The following is a 26,694-nucleotide window of genomic DNA, read 5'->3' as shown; positions in this document are numbered from 1 at the left end:
GACAATTTCTCATGCATGTGGCCACAGGCTATGTGAGTTGACAAAACATAAAGTCGGGCGGTGGCTGCGTGCGACTTTAACCTCAGCACTCAGGAGGCAGAGGCAGGTGGCTCTTCTCTGTGAGTCTGAGGCCAAGCCTGGTCTACAGAGCAAGGTCCACAACAGCCAAGGCTACACAGAGAAATCCTATCTTGAAAAACAAACACACACACAAATAAAATTAATAAGGATAAATAAATTAAAACAAACCTATCAGGATAGTAACACCAGAGGAAGGTACATTCCCACGTACAGCCCAGGAGAACCAGGTGAAAATCAGAAGGCTCTCAAGAGCCAAGAGAAAGAACTTGCTAGAGAGACTGGGACCCACAGAGGGCTCAGGCAGGGACCGAGACAGTCTGCTGCCTTTCAAAGCCAAGGAGCGCTCACAGTTAGGGCTCAGAAGTGAAGTGAAGTGACAATGGTGCTTACAAGAGACTGGCTGCTGTGCTACACAGCCTTCTGGGCTGGCCGGGGAGGAGGGCTGGGGGTGTGTGTCCCTGAATAGCAAGATCTCCCAGGATTCCCTTCAGTCCTGCAGCATCCCAGAAGCAGTAGAGGCCGGAGGGGGTTTTCAGCTCACTTACCTCCTCTGAGTTAGGGTGGGGTTGGGGGAAGTTTGTAGTGCGACTCTTTTAAAGCCACCTTTGGTGTCTTAAATCCCCTTTGTCTTTCAGAAGTGCATTTGATATGGCATCGTGGAACTTTCCCAGGCTGGCAGCCCTTCTTGGCAACGACCTCTGTATAAGTAGCAGCAGGAAGGAGGGCTCAGGGAGATGGATTCTCTTCCACACCTAGCTCTCCTCAGAAAACACTTCTTCCCAGCGGACTCCTGAGTGGATGCAGCAGGGTCATGCACTCTGGGTTCACTAAGAGGTGTGCAGGAGCCATATTTATTTTTATTTGGTGTGCACTGGTGATGTGATTTCATGTCTGTGTGTCTGTGTGAGGATGTCAGATACCCACCCCACCCCCGGAACTGGAGTTACAGACACTTGAAAGCTGCCATGTGGGTACTGGGAATTGAACCTGAGCCCTCTTGGAAGAGCAGCTACTGCTCTTAACCACGAAGCCATCTCTCCAGCTGGTAACAGGTTTTAAAGTGGTTATTATTGTTGCTGTCCTCCGCCCAACCCCAAGAGTTATTCAGCATCTGCCAGCCTACCACAGGAATTCTTGCTTTTCTCTCTGAAGCTCTGGGTTTCTCATCACCCAGGTAGATCGCTCTACTTCCTTCTTCAGACTTGACTATCAAGGTCTTCTTCCTCTTCCCTGGCAGAGCTTGACACAGGCTCACAGGTCCAATTTGGGGCTGCCAAGCTCATCACGCCAGCCCCCTTGTCTACCCTCAGACTGTTGTGCAACTTGGCATTGCTGCTTCCTGTGTGTGTAAATAAATGCTGTGGGCCAGGTTACAGCAGAAATTTATAAACTGTGGGGATTCTTACCAACACCAGGCCTGGTCCCTCTAGCTGCACTTTGGCTTCCAGCAAGGATGAGTCCAATCCTGATTGTTATTTTTTTTGTTTGTTGACATTTTGTGTGTGTGTGTGTGTGGGGGGGGGTATTTTGTCTGTTTGCACACTGCATGCGTGCATGGTGCCTCCAGAGGTCAGAAGAGGGCATCGTCTAGAACTGGAGTTACAGATGGTTGTGAGCATCTATGTGAGTGCTGAGAAGCAAACCCTGCCCTTTGGGAGAATAGTCAGTGCTCTTAAGCACTGAATCATCTCTGCAGCTCCTGTTGCACAATTTTGAAGGGGGTCAGTGCAAGCTGTGGAGTAAGGGCATGGGTCCTAATCTCTTGTTTTGTCTTTGTGGGCTATGACCACCTCATGCAGAAGAGCAGAAAGCCAGGCTGCAAAGATACTTGGAGACTTGGGTATAGTCTTCCCTCGTTTGTGGCTTTACCTCCTTCTATTGTGCTCTGGTTTTCCTACACTTTTTCTTTTCTACAGAGTCATGAAATATAATTCATAAGCCTTTGATACAGGGAGAATGAAGTAAATGAAACTTTTCTGATCAGATGGATGGCTTTTTGTTTCAGATGGCCTGGAGTCCTGGTGAGGTAGAGAGTCACTGTGAACTCCTTGGGGACAAGGAACTCGGGGCTTCTAGCTGCCTCTTTCCAGGCTTTGTGGAGGTCCCTGCACATTCCAGAGCTAAGCAAAAATCCTCGGTGGCACCCGGTTCTCATCCTCACCTGGTCCAGAGGAAACAGCTCTCGTGTATTGGCTTGTATCCTATGCCTTTCAGAGGGCCCTGCAGCACACGGATGACTCTAGGTCTTGGACAATGCCTGAGCTCTGTGCCTCAGGTGGTGTTTATACTCCAGTCTGGGAATTTCACGGCAGAAGCCCCTGGGAGCTAAGCCATGGAGTAATGATCTTCATTTGAACGTAAGGAAACGGAAGCCTGAGAGGTTCTTGCTTATGGTCCACAGAAGGCTCTCATTGTCTGTCAAATGGAAGGAGCCAAAAAGTCAGATCCCTGCCTCTCCGCCAGCACTCGCTGACTGTGCACAGGCAGTTACTGCCACCCTCTGGCCAATGTGACACTCCTGCCTGTGTTCCCTAGACTAGATCTTGCAGTCCAGGGATCCTGGCTGCAGAGAAGGAAGCCAGTCCCACGAGGTTCCCTTGAGAAAGAATCAATGTGTTCTTATGGGCTTGGATTTGTATCCAGACCCCTTCCCTTAGCCCCAGAAAAGACCTGTTCTCATCATTGTCTGCTTCCTTCCTATTTGTGATCTCTGATCCGCCCCCCAACACTGCAATGAGAAATAAAACGTTCATGAAGACAAGAGATGGTAAATCCTCTCGTTATGACCCTAGAGATGAGCTGTAGCATTCCCAGTTCCCACTAGTTCCCACTAGTAATCCTAGTGGTCTGGGCAGTGAGTTAGAGGGCAAGCCCAGAGGAGGGAGAGTCCTAGGAGGGCAGCTGAGACCTCCCCTCCACTATATACATCTCTCCTCTCTTACCAACAGAGTGTGAATATACCTGACCTTACCCCTCTCACATCTAAAGTCACCATGTCTCATCAGTGACAACAGTAATACCAGCCCATCTCCAGGGACCACCTGTCCACTTCTAGACCTTGGGTAGAAAAATCCTCTTGGGCCAGCAAGATGGTTACGCAAACAAAGATGCCTGGCATCTCTGAACTCAATCTCCAGGACCCACATAGTGGAAGGAGAGACCTAGCTTTTACAAGTTGTCCTATGGTATCTCTTCTTGACTAGTAAGAGTGATAAGATTTCAGGTCATGTCAAGAACCTGATATAATGCCTGTTCTTCCCCGTCCTCATTGAAGAGCCGGGGTCTCCCCCAGTCAGTCTTATGCCCTCCTCCTTTAACTGTTATATCTTTCAAATTAAAGCTTTTGTCTGAGAGTTTATGCTTTAGACTTGGTTTTTATTTCTACAACCACGGAGACAAAGTTCTCTTACAGGTGCTATCCTCAGCTATAAGAGAAACAATGGCCTGTATTTTATATGTTCTTTGTGCCAGACACTAGTCTGAGCCTCTCACATACACAGCAACCCTCTTTTAGTTTTGACGGTAAGGGTTGGCTTTTGGTTTTGAGAACAAGATCTTATATAGCCCAGGCTGTCCTTGAACTTGCTATGTAGACAAGGATGACTCTGACCTCCTAATGTTCTTGCCTCCACCCCTAGGGTGCCAGGCACTACCAGCATGCAGTACTACCATGCTGTGGATATTTTTAAAAATTCTTATATCAGCCCCAGTGAGAAGTTTCTATTACAATCCCTATTTTAGAGATGTCACCATAAGGAAATAAAACTTAACTATCTTAGAATAAACACAGGCATTTTGACTTAGAGCTTAAGTCATTAAGTGCCCCATATGGAAACAGAAGAGGCCCAAGTTCCATCCGTAGGGGTGTGGAGGAGTAAAGGAGGGGCTGCCTAGAGGGATATATCCACAGAAGGCAAGAGGCATTGTGGGAAATGCTTCAGCCTACAGACTATGGTGTGTATTTGTATGTGTGTGCACATGTGTATGTAGGTGTATATGTGTGTAGGGGTATGTAGGTGTGTGTGTGAGAGAGAGAGAGAGAGAGAGAGAGAGAGAGAAAAGAGAAGAGAAGAGAAGAGAAGAGAAGAGAAGAGAAGAGAAGAGAAGAGAAGAGAAGAGAAGAGAAGAGAAGAGAAGAGAAGAGAAGAGAATGTCAGCCATGGGAAAAAGGAACAAACATCAGAAAAGTGGGCTGGAGTCCCTGTTCTGAGGCTTTACAACAAAGGGTTTTAAAGAGGACCACAGTCAGAGGACCTTGAGCGCCCCCTACAGGACATATGTGACCCCGTTTCCCTCTTTCGCTTGCTGAGTAGAAGATAGTGTCCTGCTATTGGACTGCTGATTTAGGTCTTCTCTGGGAAGTCACTTACATATGTCCAACTTTTTTTTTTTTTTTTTTTTTTTGGTTTTTCGAGACAGGGTTTCTCTGTGTAGCCTTGGCTGTCCTGGAACTCACTTTGTAGACCAGGCTGGCCTCGAACTCAGAAATCCGCCTGCCTCTGCCTCCCGAGTGCTGGGATTAAAGGCGTGCGCCACCACGCCCGGCTTATGTCCAACTTTTTGACGGAGTATTGGCAATCCTTTCTGCTGGGCACATGGCGACCTCCCTGTCCTTGTAGGTGTATACTGAGGCTGTGACTCCATGGTGAGCCTGTAAGAGGGAGTCAGGTGTGGCAGGCATAAGCCTGAAATGCTTTTACACACACGTTACAATGGTCTGGTGAATGGTGACACTGCTCTTCTGTGTCACTCTGCTTGCTTCGTCCTGTCTCTGGGTTTGCTCTGTCCAAGCTCGTTGGGAAAGCAGTAAGCCATTTTTTTTTTTTTTTTTTTTTTTTTTAGGAAGAAGCAGAATCCTGGGGCCATGGCCTTCCAAAGAAGGACTGGGTATACTTTCAGAGCCTTTCAGGACAGGGCACACAGCTCTGTCACACCCGCTGTCTTCAGTTTTGCTTGATTTTATTGTGAAATCATTTCATTGTCTTTTGACCTGCAAGATCACAACTCTTCCTACAGATGTCTCAGTGGTGCACAGTTACTCTGTCTCCCAGATTTGCTCTATAACACACATAGAGGAGATCTAGGAACTTTGATAGAAAAATAATTATATTTTTATTTCTCTTAACTTCTAGCAGAAAGGTAATGTTTTTCTTGATCACATATGTGCACAATAAACCAGGAGGCATTAACAGTAATTGACTTGGTCACTAAATCAAACCACAGTATTGCTCCTATTTTATTACAACCACTGAAGATAATTCAAAGCATTGTGTATGCTCATTGCTACTTTGAAATCACAGACGGTATTAGATCTGTTGAGCTCAGGTAGGTGTGTTATTATTTCGCATATTTATGGCTATTTTGATGAAATTATTTCCCTTTAATTCTATGTGGATATTGATCCATTTATAAATATTACTCTGAGGCAGGACTCATAGTCTTGACTGCATGTCAAAGACATTCATTGTACATAAGAGGCCTGTTATTCTTGCTTCACAGTGGACCATGCTAATGACCTCATGTGCTTGGTGCTCTGGCAGTAGAGAGGTGAAAGGTAGGGGTTTAATATAGCCTTTGAACAAGCATATCTGGAGTTCACATCATAATTATTCAGTCACTGAAGAGCACACGAATAATTCAATGTCCAAACTCTACTGGAATTCTCTCAGTTCTCTGTTTAGCATCTTGAAACAGCACTCTGAGGTATTTTTCGGCTTTGAGTTTGAACGACAGAGCTATAGCCAGGCCTGGTAGTGCGGGCCTGTCACTCTAGAGATACTGGAGACTGAAGCAATAGAAGCAGGAATCCAAGGACTGCCTATGCTACAGAGTTAGAGTAAGTTATAGGCCAGCCTAGGCAATTCATTGAGAACTTGTTCCTAAATAAATAAATAAATAGATGGCTGGGATGTAGGCCAGCAGGAGCATGCTTGCCTAGCATAGGCAACATCCTGGGTTTGAATTTATGCGCCATAAAAAAAATTATAGGGAATGGCTCGGCAGATAAAAGTGGCCGCCTTCAAGCCTGATGACTTGGGTTCCATTTCTGGGCTCCACGTGACAGAGAGAACTAAGACACTCAAGTTGTCTTCTGACCTCCATTTCCACACCATGGCATGTGTGCACACTCCCATACGTGCACACAAGTTTAACGATATTAAAATGTGGCATTTTAAAAATTACAGAGCTAGGATGTTTTAGAAAACCTTTATTGTAATGATTTTCGAACTTTTTGCTGTGGGAGATGGGAGGCGAGGCTGGGCTGGAAGGGAGAAGGCAAGAAAAAGAGGACGAAGAAAAAGCGGGGGGGAAAAAAAAACCAGAAGAAAAAAACGAACCCAGGAAGTCATCAGAGAAGCTTTCTGAAGCCTGTTAGCTGCAGGCTGCCCTAGGTACTCCCCGCCCACTCTCCCTGGCTCCACCCTCACCCCACCCCCGCGCGCCAAGGCAGCAGCGGGGGGGGGGCGGGGGGGGTCGCTCTGCTGGTCCCGCCCGCATCCCAGGAGAGGCCCCGCCCCTTCGTTAGCTCATCCACGAGCGCCACGGTCGTGCTCCACTGACGTCAGGCGTGCTGTGCGGCTGGCTGTACGGTGGTGAGTTGGTGTGCTGGGCAGAGTTGGGGAATGGTGGTCGTTGGTGCTGCTGCCTACTAGGGCGGGAGGGCGACTGAACCGGGAGAGTTGGAGGCCACCACAGCAGGTTTGTTCACGGAGGCTCCAGGAGTCCAAGGTTGGCTTTCGTGACTCTATTTAACCTGGCTAGTCCGCGAGGCACGAGTCCCAAGGGCAGACAGAAGGCCCATAGGTAGACTAATTTTGCTCCCAGATAATGTTTTGTGCATCCCGGAAATGAGGGTTGGCTTCTTTGCGGGGTGGGGAGGGGTGTAGTTTCCCCTTAGAGGACTCTCTTAATACCAGTCCTCTAGTAGTTAGCCACGCTGTTAGGTAGCAAGCTTCATGTCATTGAACACTAAGCAGCAGAGAGTGAGTTCCTTTTATTTCAAGTACCATATGGTATAGTGCGTTACAGACGTGCCTGAAAAACTTTCATAGTCGCATAGGTTAGTCTCTGGGAAGCCTGAAGGACCATTAAATCCATCCCCAATAACTGGAAATTTTCCTAAAGAGAGAGATGGCATAGAGGCCTCTTGGGATTCTCTTGGTTCTGAAATTACCTGTCATGAGACATGTCTTAGTAGTAGGAACTGTGTATTTACCTATGCTTCCGTCAGCTGCTCTAAGCCTCTCTCTTCTAGCCAGAAGAACGGAGCTAGTAAGAGTGCCTACTAAACGGCGTTAAGGAACGTTCAGTGAGCTAACCTATATAATAGTTAAAATAGGATCTGATGCAATACATCCTCAAAGGTTCAGCCTGATGGAACTGCACACCCTATTTTGAGGGTAGCTTTTTAAAAGTTGACCCCCTATAAACCTTCTTACTTGTAAAATTGTCGTATTTCTCTATTGCCAAGTGTGAGGTTCAGATGGGCAGAGAGGAGGCAGTATCACCAAGAGGGCTGGTCTTCATGCAGTTTGTGTCTCAACTTGTTTGAGCCAAATTGTCAGGAGAGCTTTCTAGTCTGGGCAAGGTCCTGTTCTTGAGTCACAAATCAGTAACAGTCACAAATCAGCCCACCTGATTAAGAACTCTTAGGCCAGGACTATTTAGGAATCATGTGTCTGTCTGAGTTTCTGTTCTTGGTAAACGTTTGTTAGGCTTTGGTTTGCATACTTGAAGCAGGTAGCATGAGCCCAGATGTCTGAGCTGTACGGCCTGTTAAGCTGAGGATGGAACTGAGGGGCTGTGAACATGGATTAGAAGACAATTCACACTCTTATACTTGTTAATTTCTAGTTGAAATTTAGCATATTCTCCCATTATGTTATATTCTCACATAACAAGTATTAAATATGACTTTGTTAACGGCTTTAGCGATCACAGGTGTTTTCATATCAGAATGTTGTGATGGGATTGTTGTTTGTTTTGAGGCAGGGTCGTGCCAGAAAGCCAGGCTTAGTACCTCCAAACAATTAGGATTACAGAACTGCTGGCAGGATGTTGTTTATGTCCTGAGGTTGCGGCATCTTTTAGATTTGCTGATTCTTATAGAATGTGATGATAAAGAGCCATGTGTGTTTTGCTCTCATAAGTTTGGTTTTCATGTTTTGACAAGATTGTTTTCCACATAGAGCCTATGCCTAGATTCTGTTTGTGAATTTTAATACTCAATTATTTATAATTTTAGAAGATGTGCAGGGTGTTGAATCTTTGAGTCACGTGATGCCCAGTTCTGAGTTCCCACTCTGCCTTGTTTCTGCTCTCACTCTATGAGAAAGTGTCTTTTCTCTGGGGTTTAGTGCCATGCCTTCTCATTTTTGTGTTTTGGTTGCTTGTTTGGTTTTGGTAGTGAGCCTGTGGTGAAGGCAGCCCTCTGGCATGGTGCCGGAGTGATAGCCCATGTTCTTTTTTTTTTTTTTTTTTTTTTTGGTTTTTCGAGACAGGGTTTCTCTGTGTAGCCCTGGCTGTCCTGGAACTCACTTTGTAGACCAGGCTGGCCTCGAACTCAGAAATCCGCCTGCCTCTGCCTCCCGAGTGCTGGGACTAAAGGAGTGCGCCACCACGCCCGGCTTAGCCCATGTTCTTACCCAGTGCAAGAAAGCTGTAATGAGTCTTAGAGAGAAAAATAAGTATTTTAGATAAGCCCTGCTTAGGTTGAGTTCAGTATTAGTGAATTACTAATGTATGTTCATTCAAACAGTCATATACAAACAAAACAAAGCAAAACCATAATATGTGATTACATATTGAGCACTTGACAAAAATGTGTCCCAGAGGCTTTCAGTGGCCTACCTCTGGGTCTCCAGAGGAATGGTCTGATACTGCCCATTAGTGGTAACTTTATAGAACATAATTCCCACAGAGAGTGAGAACATACTAGGTTTTCTTTCTAATGCTGTGTATTTTATGTATTTGAAAACAACCAGAGAGAAGGTTTTAAGTTTTGCAAGTCTGTTAGCTAAGTGGTGTGCAAAAAATACCAAGGCTTTGGGCACGTAAAGGCACTTACTGTCACGCCTAACACCTACCTGGGGAAGAACTGATTTCCACAAGTTGTCCCTTGACAATTTGTGCAGGTGAATACACGAATGCACACATATCCATAAACTCAATGTATGGGCGTATGTATGTGTGTATGTTTAATAAATCTAAGGTTAATAAAATTTAAAAAGCTTAATATAATTAAGAACTTTAATGAAATTAAATCTGTTCATAAAATATGTTGAGCCTGTTCATAAAATATGTTAGTTTAGTCTTTGAAAACCGCCACCAGTTTGTTACCTTGCAGCCTTATTTACATATCTGTAGGTCTCCAAAGGCAGTTTTTGGTTGAGACGGCTGTGTGTGTTCATGCATGTAAGAATGTTACTGTCTTGGACTCCCTTGTTTGCTTTCTAAGATGAAGAAAATTAAAATGAAGATGGCCTGTAATTCTGTCTCTTAGAAGGAGAAAGGAACACATACTGGTCACCCTCTTCAGATTTGGGGAAATAATCCATGGATGGAGGCAGTGTGTATTTCTTGACCCCCTGGGAGAAAGATCACACACCACCACATGATAGGACTGTGATGGGGCCTGCAGGGACTGATCCATAGAGAGGTATCAGAATCTCATAACAGTGTCACCATGGTGCAGAGGAACCTGTGCAGCCTCCTTGTGCTGATCACATCATCTTACTGACGGAAACCCTGGTGTTGTTTCCACAGAACTGTCTGGCCTGTAGCGCTTCATCCTTGGTTAAGGAAATGACCAACCAGGTAAGGTCTGCAGTGAGAGGGAAAGCTTCAGTTAGTTACTGGCAAATTCAGACTTAATAGATTGCCTGAGTGTGTGGTTAGGGAAACGATTTTTTAATTCTTGCCCCGTTCCTAGATGCCTAGGTGACTTTGGGTACCTCCTCATCACAGGGTTAGGTGGCATTTGAAAGTGCACCACACTAAGATTACTTCATGCCGTTGCCACAGTTTAGAGGGGGACTGAGGAGGTTTCAAAGAATTTATAGATAAAAGTAAAGTCAGTAGGAGGTAGGACAGTCAGTAAGCACCTATTACAGACAAAGGTACGTGTATGGACTGTGTTGTCTCATACAACTGTAAAAATTAGGTTTCAAACAGGACTCAGCTTCCTCCTAGGTCTGAGGTGAAGAAAGTGTAACTGGTCTTAGATTGGTGAGGGTGGGGCACACCTGTGGGGGCAACACTTAGGGGAGTGAAGCTGGAAGTTTTGTGTAAGCATTGGCTGCAGAGTTTGAAGCCAACCCCAGCTACCTAGAAAGCCCCTCACCTCAAAAACAGAATGAAGAACTGGTTTTTCTCTGGTGTAGCTATACAAGGGTGTTATGAGTAGGTACCAAGGATGTGTAGGATGGTCAGGGAGGGGGCATGGGGAGTGGCTGCTGCTGTAGTGACTGTCTCACTTTGGGTGGGGGGTTCGAGATAACTGAGATCTATCACTGACTGACTTCTATTCTTTTGTAGTACAGTATTCTCTTCAAGCAAGAGCAAGGTAAGCAGCCGACCTCTTCAAGCAAATTCTTTTGTGAAAAAAATGTGTCCTCCTGGTTTCTTTAAGATTTTATCACACCAACCTGACACACAGATCCTAGATACATTAACTTTGCATTGGCCATGGCAGCCAAAAGCAAATACACTCAGTGAAAAAGTAAATAGCTATTTTGGGTCTGGTGGAGCAAGCCTGTAATACAAGCTGCATAGGAAGTAAGGTAAGGTCGTGAGTTCAAGGCCAATCTAGTCTTAATGTAAACAGTGAAAAGGCTGGAGATATGACTTGATGGTAAAGCATTTGCCTCATATACACAGGGCCAATCCCAGTACACATACATACATACATACATACACACATACACACATACATATATACATACATACATACACGCACATACATACATACACACACACATGCACATACATACATACATATGCATGCATACTTACAAACAAACAAAGAAAAGTAGGAGTCAGATGGCATAACTGAGAACTCTGTGATAAAGAAAGCTCTTCCGGGGCTGGAGAGATTAGAGGTTAAGAGCACTGACTACTCTTCCAGAGGTCTTGAGTTCAATTCCCAGCAACCATCCATAATGACATATGATGCCCTCTTCTGGGGTGTCTGAGACAGCTACAGTGTACTTACATGTAATAAATAAAATCTAAAAAAAAAAGCTCTTCCACCTGAGGAAGATGTAATGCTGAGCTTTCCTGATGTCAGGGTGTGAGGCCATATTCTGAGGCTCAGAATGCTGTTGATGTCTGTATGCTATGGAGAAGGGTTTAAACCTGGTCCTAACTTAGAGTTCACTGTGGAGTCTTTACACAGCAGCCTCCATTTGCAAGTATGGCAACTCTTTTAAAAGACATTTGTCTCTCTATAAAAGCAGAGGGTGAAACAGAGAGAATTCTGTTGAGACACTTGGGTGCAAGGCTGTGGCTGTGGCAGTGACAGTGACAGTGATGGGAATAGCAGCAGGATAGGTCAGAGACCACTGTAAGGACCAACTCCCTAAGGAGACAGCCCTGCAGAGGAGCAGCATCTGTGCATGGACAAGGTATTCCATCCAGTTTCTTCTCTGTAATGCAGATGGGCTAGCACAGGCTCAGGAGTTTGTAAGGTACCCAATAAAAGCTCTTCCACTCCAAATAAGTGACTCTTAGGTAGTCTGAAGTTTAAGCCCCAAGTATTCTCCCTAGTTAACTAGTGAGCTGTTGAGTGTGCCAGGCAGCAGCTCTGCATGAAGCTAACACCATCAGGTCCAAGCTTAGCAGGCTTGGGTCTGGTCTATGTAAGGAAGGTGTGGTGTAGCCTGGTGTTTTAGAAATGTAGCTCTGGAGAGTTGTAACCAGGCCTGGGTGAAGCTTCTGTGCATACTTAGCCTGTTTAACAGATGCGCACTAGCTCTGCAGAGTCCACAGTGTAGCTCACACAATGTGTAGCTCTCTAACTTAGACTAAATATGGACTTGAGTTTGAATCCTACCTCTGTCCTTCTTAGCTTTGTGCCTTCTGGAGAACAATAAGGCATCCCTGAGCCTTACTTGTATAATGAGAATGGTCTTTTGCGGGGAGGAGGGAAGTTCAACACTGGTGGTAAAGTCCAGGGCCTTGTCCATTCTAGGGAAGTACTCCACCTCAGCTCTTGGTTTTTTGGAAAAGGATTCCGGTTGTAACTTGGTCTTGCCCTGACCTTGCTGCCTTAGGCTTTTGATACTCTTGCCTCTATTTCCTAAGTGCTGCAGTGACAGACACAGGGAGGCCACCACCCACAGATATGATATTAGTAGGACTTATTTCATAAGGAACTGTGATTAAGACAACAGGGAAGGATTAATGTAATAAGCAGTCTTAAGCATAATAAAGACATTCATAGTAAAATATACCTCATACATTTTTAGACCAGTACTGTTTATAGAACTGTATCCTGGTTTCCAAAGACCTCTGAGGTCTTAGCTCCAGTTAAGTTGAGGTCCTTGGGAAGGGGCGATTCCTCACTCATTGTCACTTTGGTCAACTGATGACTGCTGTAGTCTGATTGTCGAATGGATGGCAGATTATTGGATTAGTCACTGTGTTTGGAGTCTGAAGACTTGTCTTACTCTGATTCTGCTTCCCTTCTTGGAAACTGTGTTTTAGGGTATGTGGCTAACACTAAACAAGAACCTCTGGTTTTCCTGTGTATTCCTACAAGTCCAGTGGTCCATTGTTCAGTGGTACAGTGGAGAGATGCAGAGAAGTGGACAGAGTTGTCAGCTTGTATTTCAGCTGTGCTTATTACATTTAATTTGGGAATTGTATGCATAGAAACTTTAAATGAAGCTTTTTCCATTCTAGCCCATGATGATGCCATATGGTCAGTTGCCTGGGAGACAAACAAAAAGGAAAACATTGAAACAGTGGTCACAGGATCCCTGGATGACCTGGTGAAGGTCTGGAAATGGTGAGCACCTCTCCCCTTTCAAAACCATGGAAATTAGGGCCAAGGGTTTTGCTTCTGGCCTCTCAGGTGCTATAAGTAAAGCATTGGTTTTTTTTTGTTTTTTGTTTTTTGTTTTTTTGATCAAGAAAGCAGTAACAGCATAGTAGCTTTAAAACAACAGCTTTCTTTCTTTCTTTCTTTCTTCCTTTCTTCCTTTCTTTCTTTCTTTCTTTCTTTCTTTCTTTCTTTCTTTCTTTCTTTCTTTCTTTCTTTCTTTCTTTCTTTCTTGTTTGGTTTCCTGATATGTGGAATTAAAGCTCTATGTGATAGAGAGCCCCAGAGTTAACTCTGGCTACATTCTGTGTTCAGTTCTCAGATTCCTGCATGTCATTGACCATTTGTTGGTAATGTCCAAGGATGTAGAAGTTTTGATGCCTGTGCAGTGTCTTGTGTGTAAAGAACCATTTTTTCTGTCCGTATTGTAGGCGCGATGAGAGGCTGGAGCTCCAGTGGAGCCTGGAGGGACATCAGCTTGGGGTGGTGTCTGTGGACATCAGCCACACCCTTCCCATTGCTGCATCCAGCTCTCTAGACGCTCATATTCGCCTCTGGGACTTGGAAAATGGCAAACAGATGAAGTCTATAGATGCAGGACCGGGTAAGAACTCTACGTTTAGGGGAGATGCTAGGAGTCCAGAGTCTTCCTTCAGACTGTTAAGGATAGAGTGTTTCTAGTTCAGAACTGCAGGCACTCTAATTCAACCCAGATGTCACTTTGGTCACAAGGGAGTTAGACTGAGTGATGAGCATACACTAAAGACAACCTTACATAATTTCAGGCTAGGTTTGGCTGCCAAATGGATTGTAGTGCTGTACTTATGGGAAAGCCAAACAAAACCAGTTTTTTGGATTTGAGAATTGAGGGTTTGGTCTTGTGGAGCTGTGCTGGCTATGCTCGTGGGTCTCTACCTGACACATTCTGAGGAGAAGCCTTCACTGCTTTCCAGAAGGCTCCAGTCTGAATAGTGGTTATCTTTATTAATTGTGGTCCAAGTGCCTGGGTTCTAGTGTGCGGCACAGAGAGAGAAAGGAGCAAGTTTGTGGATCTTTTTTAAAATACTGTAGAACAGTGCTCTTGCTCCTCAGCCTCATTGGACATTATCTGAGATGGTAAGGGACAATTTTACTGGACTAGATTGGTGTAGAACAAACAGTATAACATTCCAGGATTCCTTTTAGCCTCCTGTTTACTTAAAATGCCTAAGTGGTCCTCACTAGCAAAGCCTGTTCTGCTTCAGTGGGCAGTGATCTCCAGAGATGCAGAGAGCTTGACATCACTCTGCACACTCCTTGTGGTGATTACAGAAGAGCTGCTCAGGTACTCGACGGAGCTGATTCCCCAATAGACTTGCTTCCCTCCAGTTATGCTCACAGCTACTGTCGGCCATATATATACATACATATACATATACGTATACATATACAGGGGGGTAGAGGAGGCTCTAGGGCTTGTAAGGAGGCTGAGTAGTCTAGGACTGAGAGCCTCTCTTTAGAAACAGTAGTCCTTGGCTTACTACTAGAGGTCTTGTTGAGACTGTGCATACCCAGTTCCTGTTTGAAACCTCTGAATTACCGGTTAAGAGTGTGGGGCTGAAATGTGTATCTGGAAAAAGCCACTGGGATATTTTGTGACTTCCCAGATGGTTGTCTGTGCCTACGCCCTTCTCTGTTTGCATTATTCATGGAGAACAGGGATCTGCAGCCATTCTGCAAAGCCCGTTAGCACCCGCACATAAGGAGCATCTAGAAAGAGAGAAGTGGATCTGTTGCTGCTTTTAAAGAATTTTTTTATTACATGTTATTTATTTTTGTGTGTGAGTGCCTGTGTGTAAATGTGTGTTTGCCTGCTGAGCAGTCTTTCTGGTCCTGCTGCTGCTTTTTCATTTTGGGTACCTGCATCCCTCAGGACAGAGACACTGGTTACTGTGTATTTGTTGTGGCTTTATATACATCATGCATGAAGAAATGAGTGCTGCTTTGGTTCTAAGTAAAAGGATTCTCCCTGTCCAGCTTGCTTTTCCATCTGTTGGGTTGTAAAGGTTACTGGGTTGCTTTTGATATGTTTTAGGGGTTGGGTTTGGTGTTTTAGTTTTTTGAGACATGATCTTACAGTGAGTGTAGCTCATGTTAGCCTCAAACTCATAGCTGCTGCTTCTTCTTAGCCTCCCAAGTGCCAGGGTTACAGGCACTTGGAGTTAACGTAACTGTTATTGCAAAGAATAAAGTGGTTAGGTGTGCTTTGGGGGGATAGAGGTGGAATCTGTTCAAAACTAGATAACGGAAGCAAGCCTTGTTGCCAACAGCTAAATTAGCTGAGCACCTTAGATGAGTCTAGGTTTAATGAAGCTAGGGACAGCAGACTTTCCTTAAAAAATGTATCACCACAAAAGGAACAGAAAGAGCGGAGAGAGAAAATCCTAATCTTGACAAAGAAACCGAAAATAGAAAAAGCAAACCTGGAGGAATGAGTCCGTTATTGGCACTCACTGGACTGTGTCTGGTGACCACAGGCCAGCCGCTGGCACAGGAAGACCAGAGGTGGCAGTGTAGAGGTCCCTGCACATCACATCTAAAGTGCCCACAGGAAGAGAAAAGCAGCTCTCCGCAAGGAGGAGGAATTTAGGGTTTGGAATAAACATTTTACCCTGCAGGTATTAAGGTTAAATCCTAGAGTGCAGCGCAGTTTCACCGAGAGAGAAGCATGGCTTCTGCTTCGTGACTGGAGACTCTGGTAGTAAAGGACCTGGCTTGCAAAGACAGGCTGTGTCAGAATAACTTGGAAGAATCATTTTATTTACTTATTTTTAAAGATTTATTTGTTTTATGTAAGTACACTGTAGCTGTCTTCAGACACTCCAGAAGATGGAGTCAGATCTAATTATGGCTCCACTCACTCTGCCCTGCTTGTTCCACCCTGCAAGAATCATAAGCTTTGAAAAATAAAACGTTTTCTGTTGGTCTTTTCCCCTGTAAATATCTAATAGGATTTTAAATAACATACTCCTTTTTGGACCTGACATAGATAGGGGGTGGCAGAAGCTGGTGTGTTGGGCTTCTTTAAGGAACAGAACTGATAGAATATACGATACATATAATTACATAACATATTAAAGGGGGAAGATTTACTAGATTGACTTGCATGGTTGGTCCAGGTGGCCCATTCTCACATTAGTGAACCTGAGAATCCAGCAATTGCTCAGTCCAGGAGGCTCAGCAGTCCCAGCCTGGCCCTGAAGGCCTGGGGGATTCCTAAAAAGCGGCTGGTCTCAGTCTGCAGTGCATCCTGAAGAAGTAGGTTCTTATTCTGTGAAAGAATGCTGCCAAAGCAAGGTAGATCATGGAGGGTGAGGGCACGTTGGCAGAAAGCAAAGCTTCCTCCTCTGTTCCCTTTCATCTGAACTGCCACCAGAAGGTGCCACCACATTAGAGTGGGTCTTCTGCTTCGTGAAATCCGATTTCCACAGAAGTGCTCAGCTACTTTTGCTTTAGTTGACTTTAGATGCAGTCCAGTTGACATCGGAACTGTTGACTGCAGAGTCTCTCAGGCCTCCCATGCCTCGGAGATTGTTCCTACACAGGGGAACAGGACGAACTCTGCCCTCTCATTTAACTCTATAGACATTAGAAAGCCATTGAAGCCTAGGGAATTTAGTTGCTCAGGGAGTAAAAGCACACTGGCACACAAGCATTAGGACTTGACTTGAGATCTCCAGAACCCAAGGGAAGCAGGAGAGAGGTGGAGATGGGTGACTCCCCTGACATGCACAGTGGGGAGCAGGTGACCCTATCTCAGATGCAAGTTGACAACTGATGCCTGACCTTGTCCTGTCAGCACACATTCTGTAGCGTGATCACATGCTGCTATGGCGTCCAAATGCATACTTACACAAGTGTGTGCACACACCACAAAAAACAATGTTAAAAGCAGATGAAGAGCTGGACGTGGTGGCGCACGCCTTTACTCCCAGCACTCGGGAGGCAAAGGCAGGCAGATTTCTGAGTTTGAGGCCAGCCTGATCTACAGAGTGAGTTCCAGGATAGCCAGGGCTATACAGAGAAACCCTGTCTCGAAAAACCAAAAAAAAAAAAAAAAAAAAAAAAAGCAGATGAAGATTGATTATAAAACATTTTCAGGTCTTGATGGTTGTAAATTTTATTTTTGAAACAAACATTTAGTAAGTAAAGTGATGAGGTTTAAATATAGCACCGAGGTGAGATGCGCATGAAATATTGTGAAGTACTAAGGATGGGCGGTGGCTCCTGAGTACTTGGGCCTTTGTCTCCCTGCCACAGGCTCATAGGCCTGCCTCTCCTTCACCATCTCATAAGGTAAGAAGACTCAGAAGAGCCATGGCCAGCATCACTGAGCCCACCCCAGGAATGAGGAAGGTGACCTAGGAAGGAGTCCCGTTCTTCTCTGTGCTGGTGCGGGGCATCTCCTCTTCAAGACTAGACTTTGGAAAGTAGCCGGGCATGCTGTAAAAATAGGTTGCTGACTTGGCTCCTAAAGCTGCTAGGCAGTTAGCTGAGACAGGTCCCCAGGTCGCTGAGAAAGATGTGGAAGCACCATTGGCAGCCCAGCAGATGGAGACCATGTGCATGCGTGCAGCTGGTGTTTTAGTCCACATGCATTGAACTGAGTCACCCGAAGTCCATAGCATCACTTCACAACTGACTCTTAGTGATTCTTCATTGCCTGTGAGTCTGTAGTGTATGCTCTGTTGTAGTCTTTTAAGACTGTTTTTGGTAATTTTCATTTATAGCTTACATGAGGTAAAATTTCACCTGTGTAATTACTCTGAAATTCGCCATTTTAAGTGTACAGTTTATTGAATACATTTCTACAGTTGGGCAGCTATCACTGTAGTGCATTTATGAATGCTCCATGCCCAGGGAATTTCCTCATGTCCACTTACACATCGGTCCTGTCCTGCTGTCAGCCTCTGACAGATACTGCCACAATCTTTGTCTCTGCTCTTTGCCTTAATATTTTCATCTAAGTGGATGTTTAGTGTCTTACTCATCTCCATTGTTTTTCAAGTGTTTTTGAGTTTTCTTCCATTTTGTTGCACAGAGTCGTTCCTTTCTGTTCATAGTAATATTCTTTCATGAGGATACACCATAGCTCCCTCATTCACCAGTTGAAGTCATGCACTGTTTCCAGTTTGAGCTGCTTATGAGTAAAGCTGCTGCGGAGGTGCGAGCCTCAGTTTGTGTGCTCGCCTTCCTGTCCCAGGAGTGGACTGCTGAGCACGGTGTTTGCTTTCACCTAAGAAACTGCCAAACTGGTTTTCAGAGTGGCTGTCCCATTTTACATTGCCACTAGAGTATGAAGGTTCTGCTTTCTCATGTCCTTGTTAGCTCTGGGCATTGTTCAGCCCTTATTTATTTATTTATTTATTTATTTATTTACTTGATGTGAGAATCTCACAAAATTTAAACTTGGTAAAGAAGTTTCCCAAATCAGGAAACGTTTTCTCCAAGTTTAAGACTGTCCATTTGGTCCTGAATCAGGACACCGTTTCTCTAATTTAAAAGACTATGTTTGATGAAACTGTAGTTTGTATTAAACTCGAATCTGTTCTCACTGGGTACTTTCCTTTTGTTTTCCTTTCTAGTGGATGCCTGGACTTTGGCATTTTCTCCTGACTCCCAGTATCTGGCCACAGGAACTCACATGGGGAAAGTGAACATTTTTGGTGTAGAAAGTGGAAAAAAAGAATATTCTTTGGACACTAGAGGAAAATTCATCCTTAGTATTGCATATGTAAGGAGACTTCTCTGTTGAGTCTTATAGCTATAGCCCTCTGCACAGATCCTGCTGTGCTCATGAGGCCCTGCTCTATTGGTGTGTTTGCCGACAGTTAGACCTGAAGCCAGCAGGATGGCTTGCATCAGAAGAGACAGATTAACCGTATCATCTCAACGCACCCATCTCTCCTTAACAGAGTCCTGATGGGAAATACCTGGCCAGTGGAGCCATAGACGGAATCATCAATATTTTTGACATTGCAACTGGAAAGCTTTTGCATACGCTGGAAGGTATGCATAGCTCCTCATCCTATGTGTGCTCACTGCATGGATTATCTGGTCACACAGCAAGAGTGCTTCTTTGTTAAAATGTTAAAGTCTAAATTGTTTCAATCTCTGTTGGAAAACTTAAGTGTCACTATGTGTTGGACTTAGAACTATGGAGTTGGTCTGACAAATAGTTCTTATGAGGTCAGATACTTTTTTAGTAAAGTACGTTGCTTTTGACATATGTGTCTGATCTCTCTCTCTCTCTCTCTTTCCCCCTCCATTTCTCTCTCCCTCCCTCCCTTGCTCCCTTGAGACCTCCCTCCTTCCCTCTTCTCTTCTTCATGAGCTTTGTGATTGGAAGGCTTCTCCTTTTTTGTGTTCATTTGATATCAGATGAGAATATTTGTGCTTACTCTCCACACTGGAGACCTTGGGAGGACAGAACAAGAGCTCACTACTCTCATGTATGATTTTGAATTCTAACCAAGTACACAAATTATCTTCTCAATTTACCGTTCACCCAAGGACAAGAGATTTGATCGAAATATCATATTACCATATTATTTGTCCAACCTTATAAATCAGAAGCAGCCTGTATTTCCATGTTTGGCTATATTTATACTTGAGTTTTTTTATTTTAGGTTTATAATTGTGTATGTGTGCGTGCGTGCTCCCATTCACCTGCCTACAGAGGCCAGGCTTTTTAAATTGCAGATTTAAAAAGTCTGAATTGCAGATTTTTTTTTTGTATATTTTAAGGTTTTTAATTATATATATGTTTGAGAGAGAGAGAGAGAGAGAGAGAGGAGAGAGAGAGAGAGAGACACTCTGTGTGTGTCTGCCTACAGAGGCCAGAGTTTTTAATCCCTTGGATTCAGAATTGCAGGTGATCGTGAGCTGTTAGCTGTTGGGTGCTAGGAACTGGACTTGGGTTCTCTGAGATCAGTACATGCTGCCTCTCCAAGCTCCGGTGGTTCTTATCTTAGCAATGGGTAATTAGAGAAGGGAACTAAGAAGAGACTGCTCCATCATCCTGTGGTAACGAGAGGAAGGGTCTAGTCAGGGCCACTCCAGCGCAGTGATTATTGGTCACTAAAAGGGCACAGTTAGCAGGAAGCTCATGCAGCAGCTGCCATGTTAACAGCTTTTCTGATTTCCAGGCCATGCGATGCCCATTCGCTCCTTGACCTTTTCCCCTGACTCCCAGCTCCTCGTCACGGCTTCAGATGATGGCTACATCAAGATCTATGATGTGTGAGTTACCTTCTCCAGAGTAAAGGTCACGGCACCAGTAGCAACTTGTCCCTTACTGTGAGGAGCCATTGTAGGGATTTGCTACCTGTTCATGGCCATGAGTCAGCTCTAAGGTTTTGGGCTTCCCAGTCATTCCTCCTCAGCCAGCCCCTCCTGCTGGAGCTTAGAGAGTGTACCTGAGGTCTCTACAGAGTAAATGTGCATCTGTGTGGTCCTAGTAGGATTAGATACTGCTGTTCTTTGTCAGGCAGCCAGACGTTTCGGCTCACTGGTATACAGTTCTTTTGGGTAGATGTGGGCACCTGGGAAATGGAGCTCTGGGCTGTAGCTGGCCTGGAGGGACAGTGAGAACTTAGAGCGCCAGGGCCCTGCTGTTACCCAGGCTAGCGTCTGGTCAGGGAACCCTTGGTTGGTAAGCTGCCTCATAGCTCTGGGTGGGGAGCCTTTCGAAATATGTTCTGCATGACGGTGTAGGAATGATCGGGTGACATGTCCCCCATCTCCACCACTGAGGGCCTGCACTGCTCTCCTTCTGTTGAGTCCCTCCCACATCTTCATCCCACTGCTATTGCAGTAAATACCGTGCATTGTCCCGGGTTTCATGAGTCTCCCTGCTAAGTGAGCCTCTGGTTCTTTACTCCCCAATTCTTTTCTACTCTGTTGCACACATTTTTCACTCCAACATGATCTTTGTCCTTGACTGTATGTGTCCCTGTTCCTTTACGGTCTCTGTGAGCTGTTTGAGAGTTGTAACTCTGATCAGAGGGGCATGCTGCTTTTGACATTAGTGCTGAGACCTAGAGAAGAGATTCTACAAGTAGCATGCGCTTGTTAGTGACAGGGCCAACTTAAATGTGGCAGTTTGTGGCAGGCCTTTGTTATCTGGCATTGCTGCTCTTTTATTGACCTCTCAAGAGCTGTCGAGGCAGCATGGCTTAGTGCCTCCATTTTGCTGAAGAGGACCTTGAACAGAGGTGATTGCTCTAAAAATAATGAGCCTCAGGATTGCTTACCCTAGTGGGTCTACAGCCTCCTGTCCTGCAAGGGCTGCCTCCGCTGTCCCTAACTGAGGCTTGTTTCTAGGGGCAAAACTGCTGACCTCAGGCCCAGGGCACTGCTTTTCTCATAGGTATTTGGTTTCCCAGGAAATATGGTCCAGCAGTTACGAGCACATAGCTCAGAGTTTAGTTCTCAGCAGCCCACGTGGTGGCTCACAACTGCCTGTAACTCCAGCTCCAGGGAAATGTCATCTTTTGGACTCCAGAGGCACCTCTATATACATGGAGCACATATGTAAAATAAAAATCTTTTTCAAAATAAAGGAAACATGAAACCAGTTGCAGGAATTAGGCCTAACATGGGTTTTTGGCTTTTTAAGGTATTTTTTGTTTTTGATGGGGTTCTGGGTTTTTTTGTTTTGTTTTGTTTTTTTGAAAGGTAATCATTTTAATCAAAGAATTTGTTTGATCTTGTATTTACAGCACAAATTATAACCATCTTAGGGAGAGTGCCTCCCTTTTATCTCTCCACTCTTGTTTGTTTATTTTGTGATATTTACATTTCAAATGTTATCCCCTTTCCTAGTTTCCCCTCCAAAAATCCCCTATTCCCCACCCCACCCCCACCCCTCATCTGCTTCCCAACCCACTCACTCCCACTTCCTGGCCCTGGCATTCCCCTATACTGGGGCATAGAACCTTCACAGGACCAAGGCCCTCTCCTCCCATTGATGACCGACTAGGACATCCTCTGCTACATATGCAGCTAGAGCCATGAGTCCCACCATGTGTTTGTTTTCTTTGGTTGGTGGTTTAGTTCCAGGGAGCTCTAGGGGTACTGGTTGGTTCATTTTGTTATTCCTCCTATGGGGCTGCAAACCCCTTCAGCTCCTTGGGTACTTTTTGTAGCTCCTTCGGGGTTTTGTTTTATTTTTGGTTTTGACAGGATCTTACTAAATAGTCCTCCCTCTCTGGCCTGGAACTCAATATGTAGACCAGGCTGGCCTCAAACTCACAGAGATCTACCTGTTTCTGCCTCCCAAATGCTGGGATTAGAGGCGTGCACCACCACACCGGTGCAGTTGCCTCCTTTGGTCTTGACTAGATTGTAGATGATCTCTTTGAGCCACATGTACATCCTGCTGCTTTCCTGCCACCATGGGAAGGGCCTGTTGCAGGAGGGTCTGGCTGGCCTGCTCACCCCTGCTGCTGTGTGTCCTCATCTTGGAGTTGCCTGAGCCATCTCTCTGGCCTCCAAGCTCTTGATATTTTTAACTTAATGCTGCTCTAAAAATTTGTCTCTGGTGTTTGATGCTGCTTCACTAAAAATGGAATTTTTAACATATGGTCATTCTGATATTATTAGCTATATTATTAGTTAGAACTAATTAGTTATATTATTAGTTCACCAACCAATTCATCAATTAGAGTTCCCCAAAGTAGCATCTCCATTGTTTGAAAATGTCTTCTTTCAGACAACATGCCAATTTGGCCGGCACGCTGAGTGGCCATGCATCCTGGGTGTTGAATGTTGCGTTCTGTCCTGATGACACTCACTTTGTCTCCAGGTATGTAGGAGTCTAAAATTTCTAAACCGCTTGGCAAGGGGAGCAGTATTCTGGGAATGTGCTTTAAAATTGAAAGACTACATTACATACAGACTTTTTAAAATTCTGAGGCTAGAGAGATGGCCCAGCAGTTAAAGATACCTGGCAGCTCTTCTATTTCCAGCACCCACATGGCGGCTCACAACCATGTGAAACTACTCCCAGGGGATCCCATGTTCTGGTCTACTGGAATACTTTCAGACAAAACACTCATATGCATAAGTAGAGTTAGAACCTTCTTTAAATTAATAAAGTACAAGCTTCCCAGGCTAGGCATGATGGTATAATCCCTTAATCCCAACCTTGGAGAGGTAGAGGCAGGTAGACTTCTAAATTAAAAAGCAGACTAATCTACATAGTGAGTTCAGAGCCAGCTAGAATTATGTAGTGAGATCTTTTCATCTCCCCACCCCAAAATTCAAATTGCCTTTATTTACTCTAGCTTTTAAAGGGTTTTGTTGTTTTTGATTTAAGTAAACTACTGAAATCTTAGATTTTTTTCTTAGAAGTCTTTTCCACTTAGTATAACTGACATATCTCCATGTTCCAAAAGGAACTTAGAACCTGCAGGTCTGTGTGTTTACAGATGCTAGTGACGTTCAGGCCCCTGGAGGCCAAGGTGACTGAGAAACGTGGACTGGAGCTGATGAGCATTGCTCAATGGTTCTAAGCACTTTTGACATTTCTACAGACCTCCCTCTCATCCAGGAATGGGTAGATAGGCTTAAGGCTCCTGATGACAGTACTTGGCAGGAGAATCTTGGCTGCCCAGTGAGGAGATAGTCATCTGGTGACACCTGTACCCCAGCTCTGTAGCAACAAGGGACCCTCTAAAAGCAGAAGTGTATAAGTCTGCAGAGGAGTGAAGGATAACTCAGAGTTCTCATCCTAACGTTTGCTTTTGGAACAGTTCATCTGACAAAAGTGTGAAGGTTTGGGATGTTGGAACGAGGACCTGTATTCACACCTTCTTTGATCACCAGGACCAGGTATGGAATAGTAGCATTTGAAGCCCTTCCACTTCGGCTTCCTTTGTAGTCTTTGTGTTGGAGTTAAGAGTGACAGATATGAGGCAAGCCCCTACACATGCCAAAACACATGACTTAGCCACACTCCTCCTTTGAAGTCACACACCTATGCCTGGGATCCTTTTCTGGGTACTTGTAGAAGGCCTTCTTCTTTGGGTAGTTCCACTGCTTAACGTAATCATCATTTACACTTCTGGAGTTACCCAGGGAGATGATTTAACATATAGGTCAGAGAATGTTACAGGTTGTTCCCTTGTAATAATAGTGCTAAGCCTAGTTTCCATCTTTGTAAGGCAAAGGAAATGGTAACATCTTTGTAGGATTCTTCTTGGTCCTTACTGTTTGAGTCTCCTGGGAGATCTTAACATGGCACTTGTTCGCTGAGGGCAGTGGTACATGCTGCAGTCCGACTTGGAGGCAGAGGCTGGAGGATCTACACTGGCATTTATTTAACTGGCATGTGTCAGGTCCCAGCGTCAACCTTCCATACTGAAGAAAATGGATTCTGACCCACCTGGTGCCTCATGGGCCTTTCTTGACCAAGGGAAGGAGATTTTAAAAACAGAGTCTTGCACTGTAGCCCAGACTGATCTTGAACTTAGTGTAGTCCGCCTGCCTTTGTCTGGGATTGCAGGTGTGAACCCCTGGCCCTGCTGAGACTATGTTTCAGCCTCTCCTGCATGTTGCCACCACTGCTGATTCCAGCCACTACAGGTAGCAAAGGGTCGAGAGCCAGAGCCATGGTTCTCAACCTAGAAGTCAAACCCTTCGCAGAGGTCACATATCAGATATTTCCATAGCAGTAACACTTATGTTAACACAGTAACAGTTATGAAGTAGCAACTAAACTAAGTTTATGGTTGGGGATACCACAACATGAGGAACTGTATTAAAGGGTCAAACACAGCACTAGGAAGGCTGAGAGCCATTGGTCTGGAGGAACATCAACAAGAAAAAAATCAGCAGATGATTAATTTGAATGCTTTTACATATCTTACACGCCTCTGGGTGTATCTTATGCTTAACCAGCGTAATTACTATTTATACTGCTTTGTGTTTGTTAAATTATTGTAGTGAAACTGACGAGTTGAGTCTTGGTGATCCACCACTGACTTTAAGCCTTTTTCTTAGTCGGTCCTAGCTGTATTGCTTATTTTGTGGGGTTGTTGTGGTGGTGCTTCAGAGAAAGATGTTTGGAATGGAAGTGAAGCCCTCATATGGCCTGAAACCAAGGTTAGCCTCCAATCTCAAGGCAAGGGCATGGCCTGACAGTGATAATTCCTAGTAATTACACAGTTAACTCAGCCACGTTCATTCTGAGAGAGAAATTTGGCTGTATCCAGTTCAGTGCACAGGCAAGGAAATGAGTGGTGCTCAGGAGCTCTTGGCTTTTGGGAAAGGGTAAATATTGACCTTGTTGGGGGTAGGCGTGAGTGGTTTGTATTGCAGTTTTCCCTACAGGCTCCTCCTGGAAGCATAGTGCTGGCCCAGGCAGGAATCCACTTCATGGCAGTATCCCTGGATCTGAATCTTTGAAAGGGTAGTTGATTGTTGTTATCTTAGAGAGGAGAAGTACTATTCCATAGCCAGAGGAAGTGGTCCAGTTAGAGATTAGGCTCCATCCTTGTGGACCTTGGGCTAGTCTAGATTCAGACTTAAGCATTCCTTACCAAAAAATACAGGAATTATAAGGCTTTATGGCTTTATTTCTTTAATTTGCAGGTTTGGGGAGTAAAATATAATGGAAATGGATCAAAAATTGTATCTGTTGGAGATGACCAAGAAATTCATGTCTATGACTGCCCAATTTAAACACCAGCATCTTCGGGGCCAGTGCCTCAGACTACACAGGGTTGATCATGACATTCCTCAGATTTTTTGGCATACTTAAAGTACAGCATATATTGTAGAACTTTTGTAGATACAATATAAATTTTTCCTGTTTTATTGGAAATGTTCTTCATATTTTAATGTAAATAAAGCATTCTTAATGCAACCACCTGCATTTGTGAATGTGCTGTTCTTTTCCTTGGAGAGCAATTGACGGTTAGTGAAGGAGAGTGCCTGCCTGAGAGCGGAGATCCAGGTGTTCACTGGGCTAGAAAGGCAGCTCTCTGTTCCCAGGTGATACCAGCCTATTTCAGAATGGAGTTCTGAAGGAAACAGGCTGAGTGCACTGGAACTTGGTGTCATCCTACCTGCCTGAGCATCCCCCTGTGTGTCTATTTACAATGCCCCCTTTGTCACACCCTCTCTCCCTGTTCTTTTTAGAGAGGTCTGACCTACTGGCAGCCTGCCTTAGCCCTTGTGGGCTTAAGACTAGTGGACAGGGCTAAACACTGCTGTGCCTCAGACTAGAGTTCCAGCACCTTAGGTCTTCTCTGCATGGTGATGGGGAAGGTTTCAGACATTAACATCCTAGTGCTTGTTGCTTCTTACTGAAACTCTGTGCCTGGTCACACTGTACCTGTCCTCAGGCCTAGCTCCTTAGAATAGTCCAGGCTGCTTTCCCACCTCCCTTGCTCACTCCCCTGTAGCTACACTGTCCTTTTCCCCTGGCCTCAGTGTCTCTTCCTCAGACAGGTCTACACCCTCACAGTTCAGAGGCTCTGCAGATGGCAGCGTCTCAGAGTCCTTGTTCCCCGTCCCCTTCGGCT

The 26,694-nt window shown here is 44.9% G+C and overlaps 1 protein-coding gene across 4 annotated transcripts; it reads left to right on the top strand.

The window, feature by feature from the left end:
* The first annotated feature begins 6,620 nt into the window (after window positions 1-6,620).
* Skic8 (SKI8 subunit of superkiller complex) lies at window positions 6,621-26,038 on the top strand. Of its 4 annotated transcripts, none has more exons than XM_021171828.2 (11): window positions 6,621-6,674; window positions 9,847-9,897; window positions 10,618-10,645; window positions 12,985-13,090; window positions 13,555-13,727; window positions 18,748-18,896; window positions 19,078-19,171; window positions 20,311-20,404; window positions 22,878-22,970; window positions 23,920-23,998; window positions 25,760-26,038. In XM_021171828.2, the coding sequence occupies exons 2-11, from the start codon at window positions 9,886-9,888 to the stop codon at window positions 25,847-25,849; spliced, it is 918 nt and encodes a 305-aa protein (XP_021027487.1). In that variant the 5' UTR covers window positions 6,621-6,674; window positions 9,847-9,885; the 3' UTR covers window positions 25,850-26,038. The 4 variants fall into 4 exon arrangements, with proteins under 4 accessions (XP_021027487.1, XP_021027489.1, XP_021027488.1 ...); XM_021171830.3 differs by having other exon boundaries at window positions 6,658-6,674; window positions 10,623-10,645; XM_021171829.3 differs by having other exon boundaries at window positions 6,662-6,780.
* The last annotated feature ends 656 nt before the right edge of the window (window positions 26,039-26,694 follow it).

Source organism: Mus caroli, unplaced genomic scaffold (genome assembly GCF_978045245.1).
Source record: "Mus caroli unplaced genomic scaffold, Mus_caroli_1 scaffold_11, whole genome shotgun sequence".
Lineage (NCBI taxonomy): Eukaryota > Metazoa > Chordata > Mammalia > Rodentia > Muridae > Mus > Mus caroli.
Note: the sequence above shows the minus strand (reverse complement) of the source record. Positions and strands in the feature narration are given on the sequence as shown.

What these genes read in the sequence shown, in the direction of transcription:
- Skic8 (XM_021171828.2), top strand. An exon ending in GCTTTTGCATACGCTGGAAG is followed by an intron (nt 19,172 to 20,310) that starts GTATGCATAGCT and finishes TCTGATTTCCAG; the next exon opens with GCCATGCGATGCCCATTCGC. An exon ending in TCTTTGATCACCAGGACCAG is followed by an intron (nt 23,999 to 25,759) that starts GTATGGAATAGT and finishes TTTAATTTGCAG; the next exon opens with GTTTGGGGAGTAAAATATAA.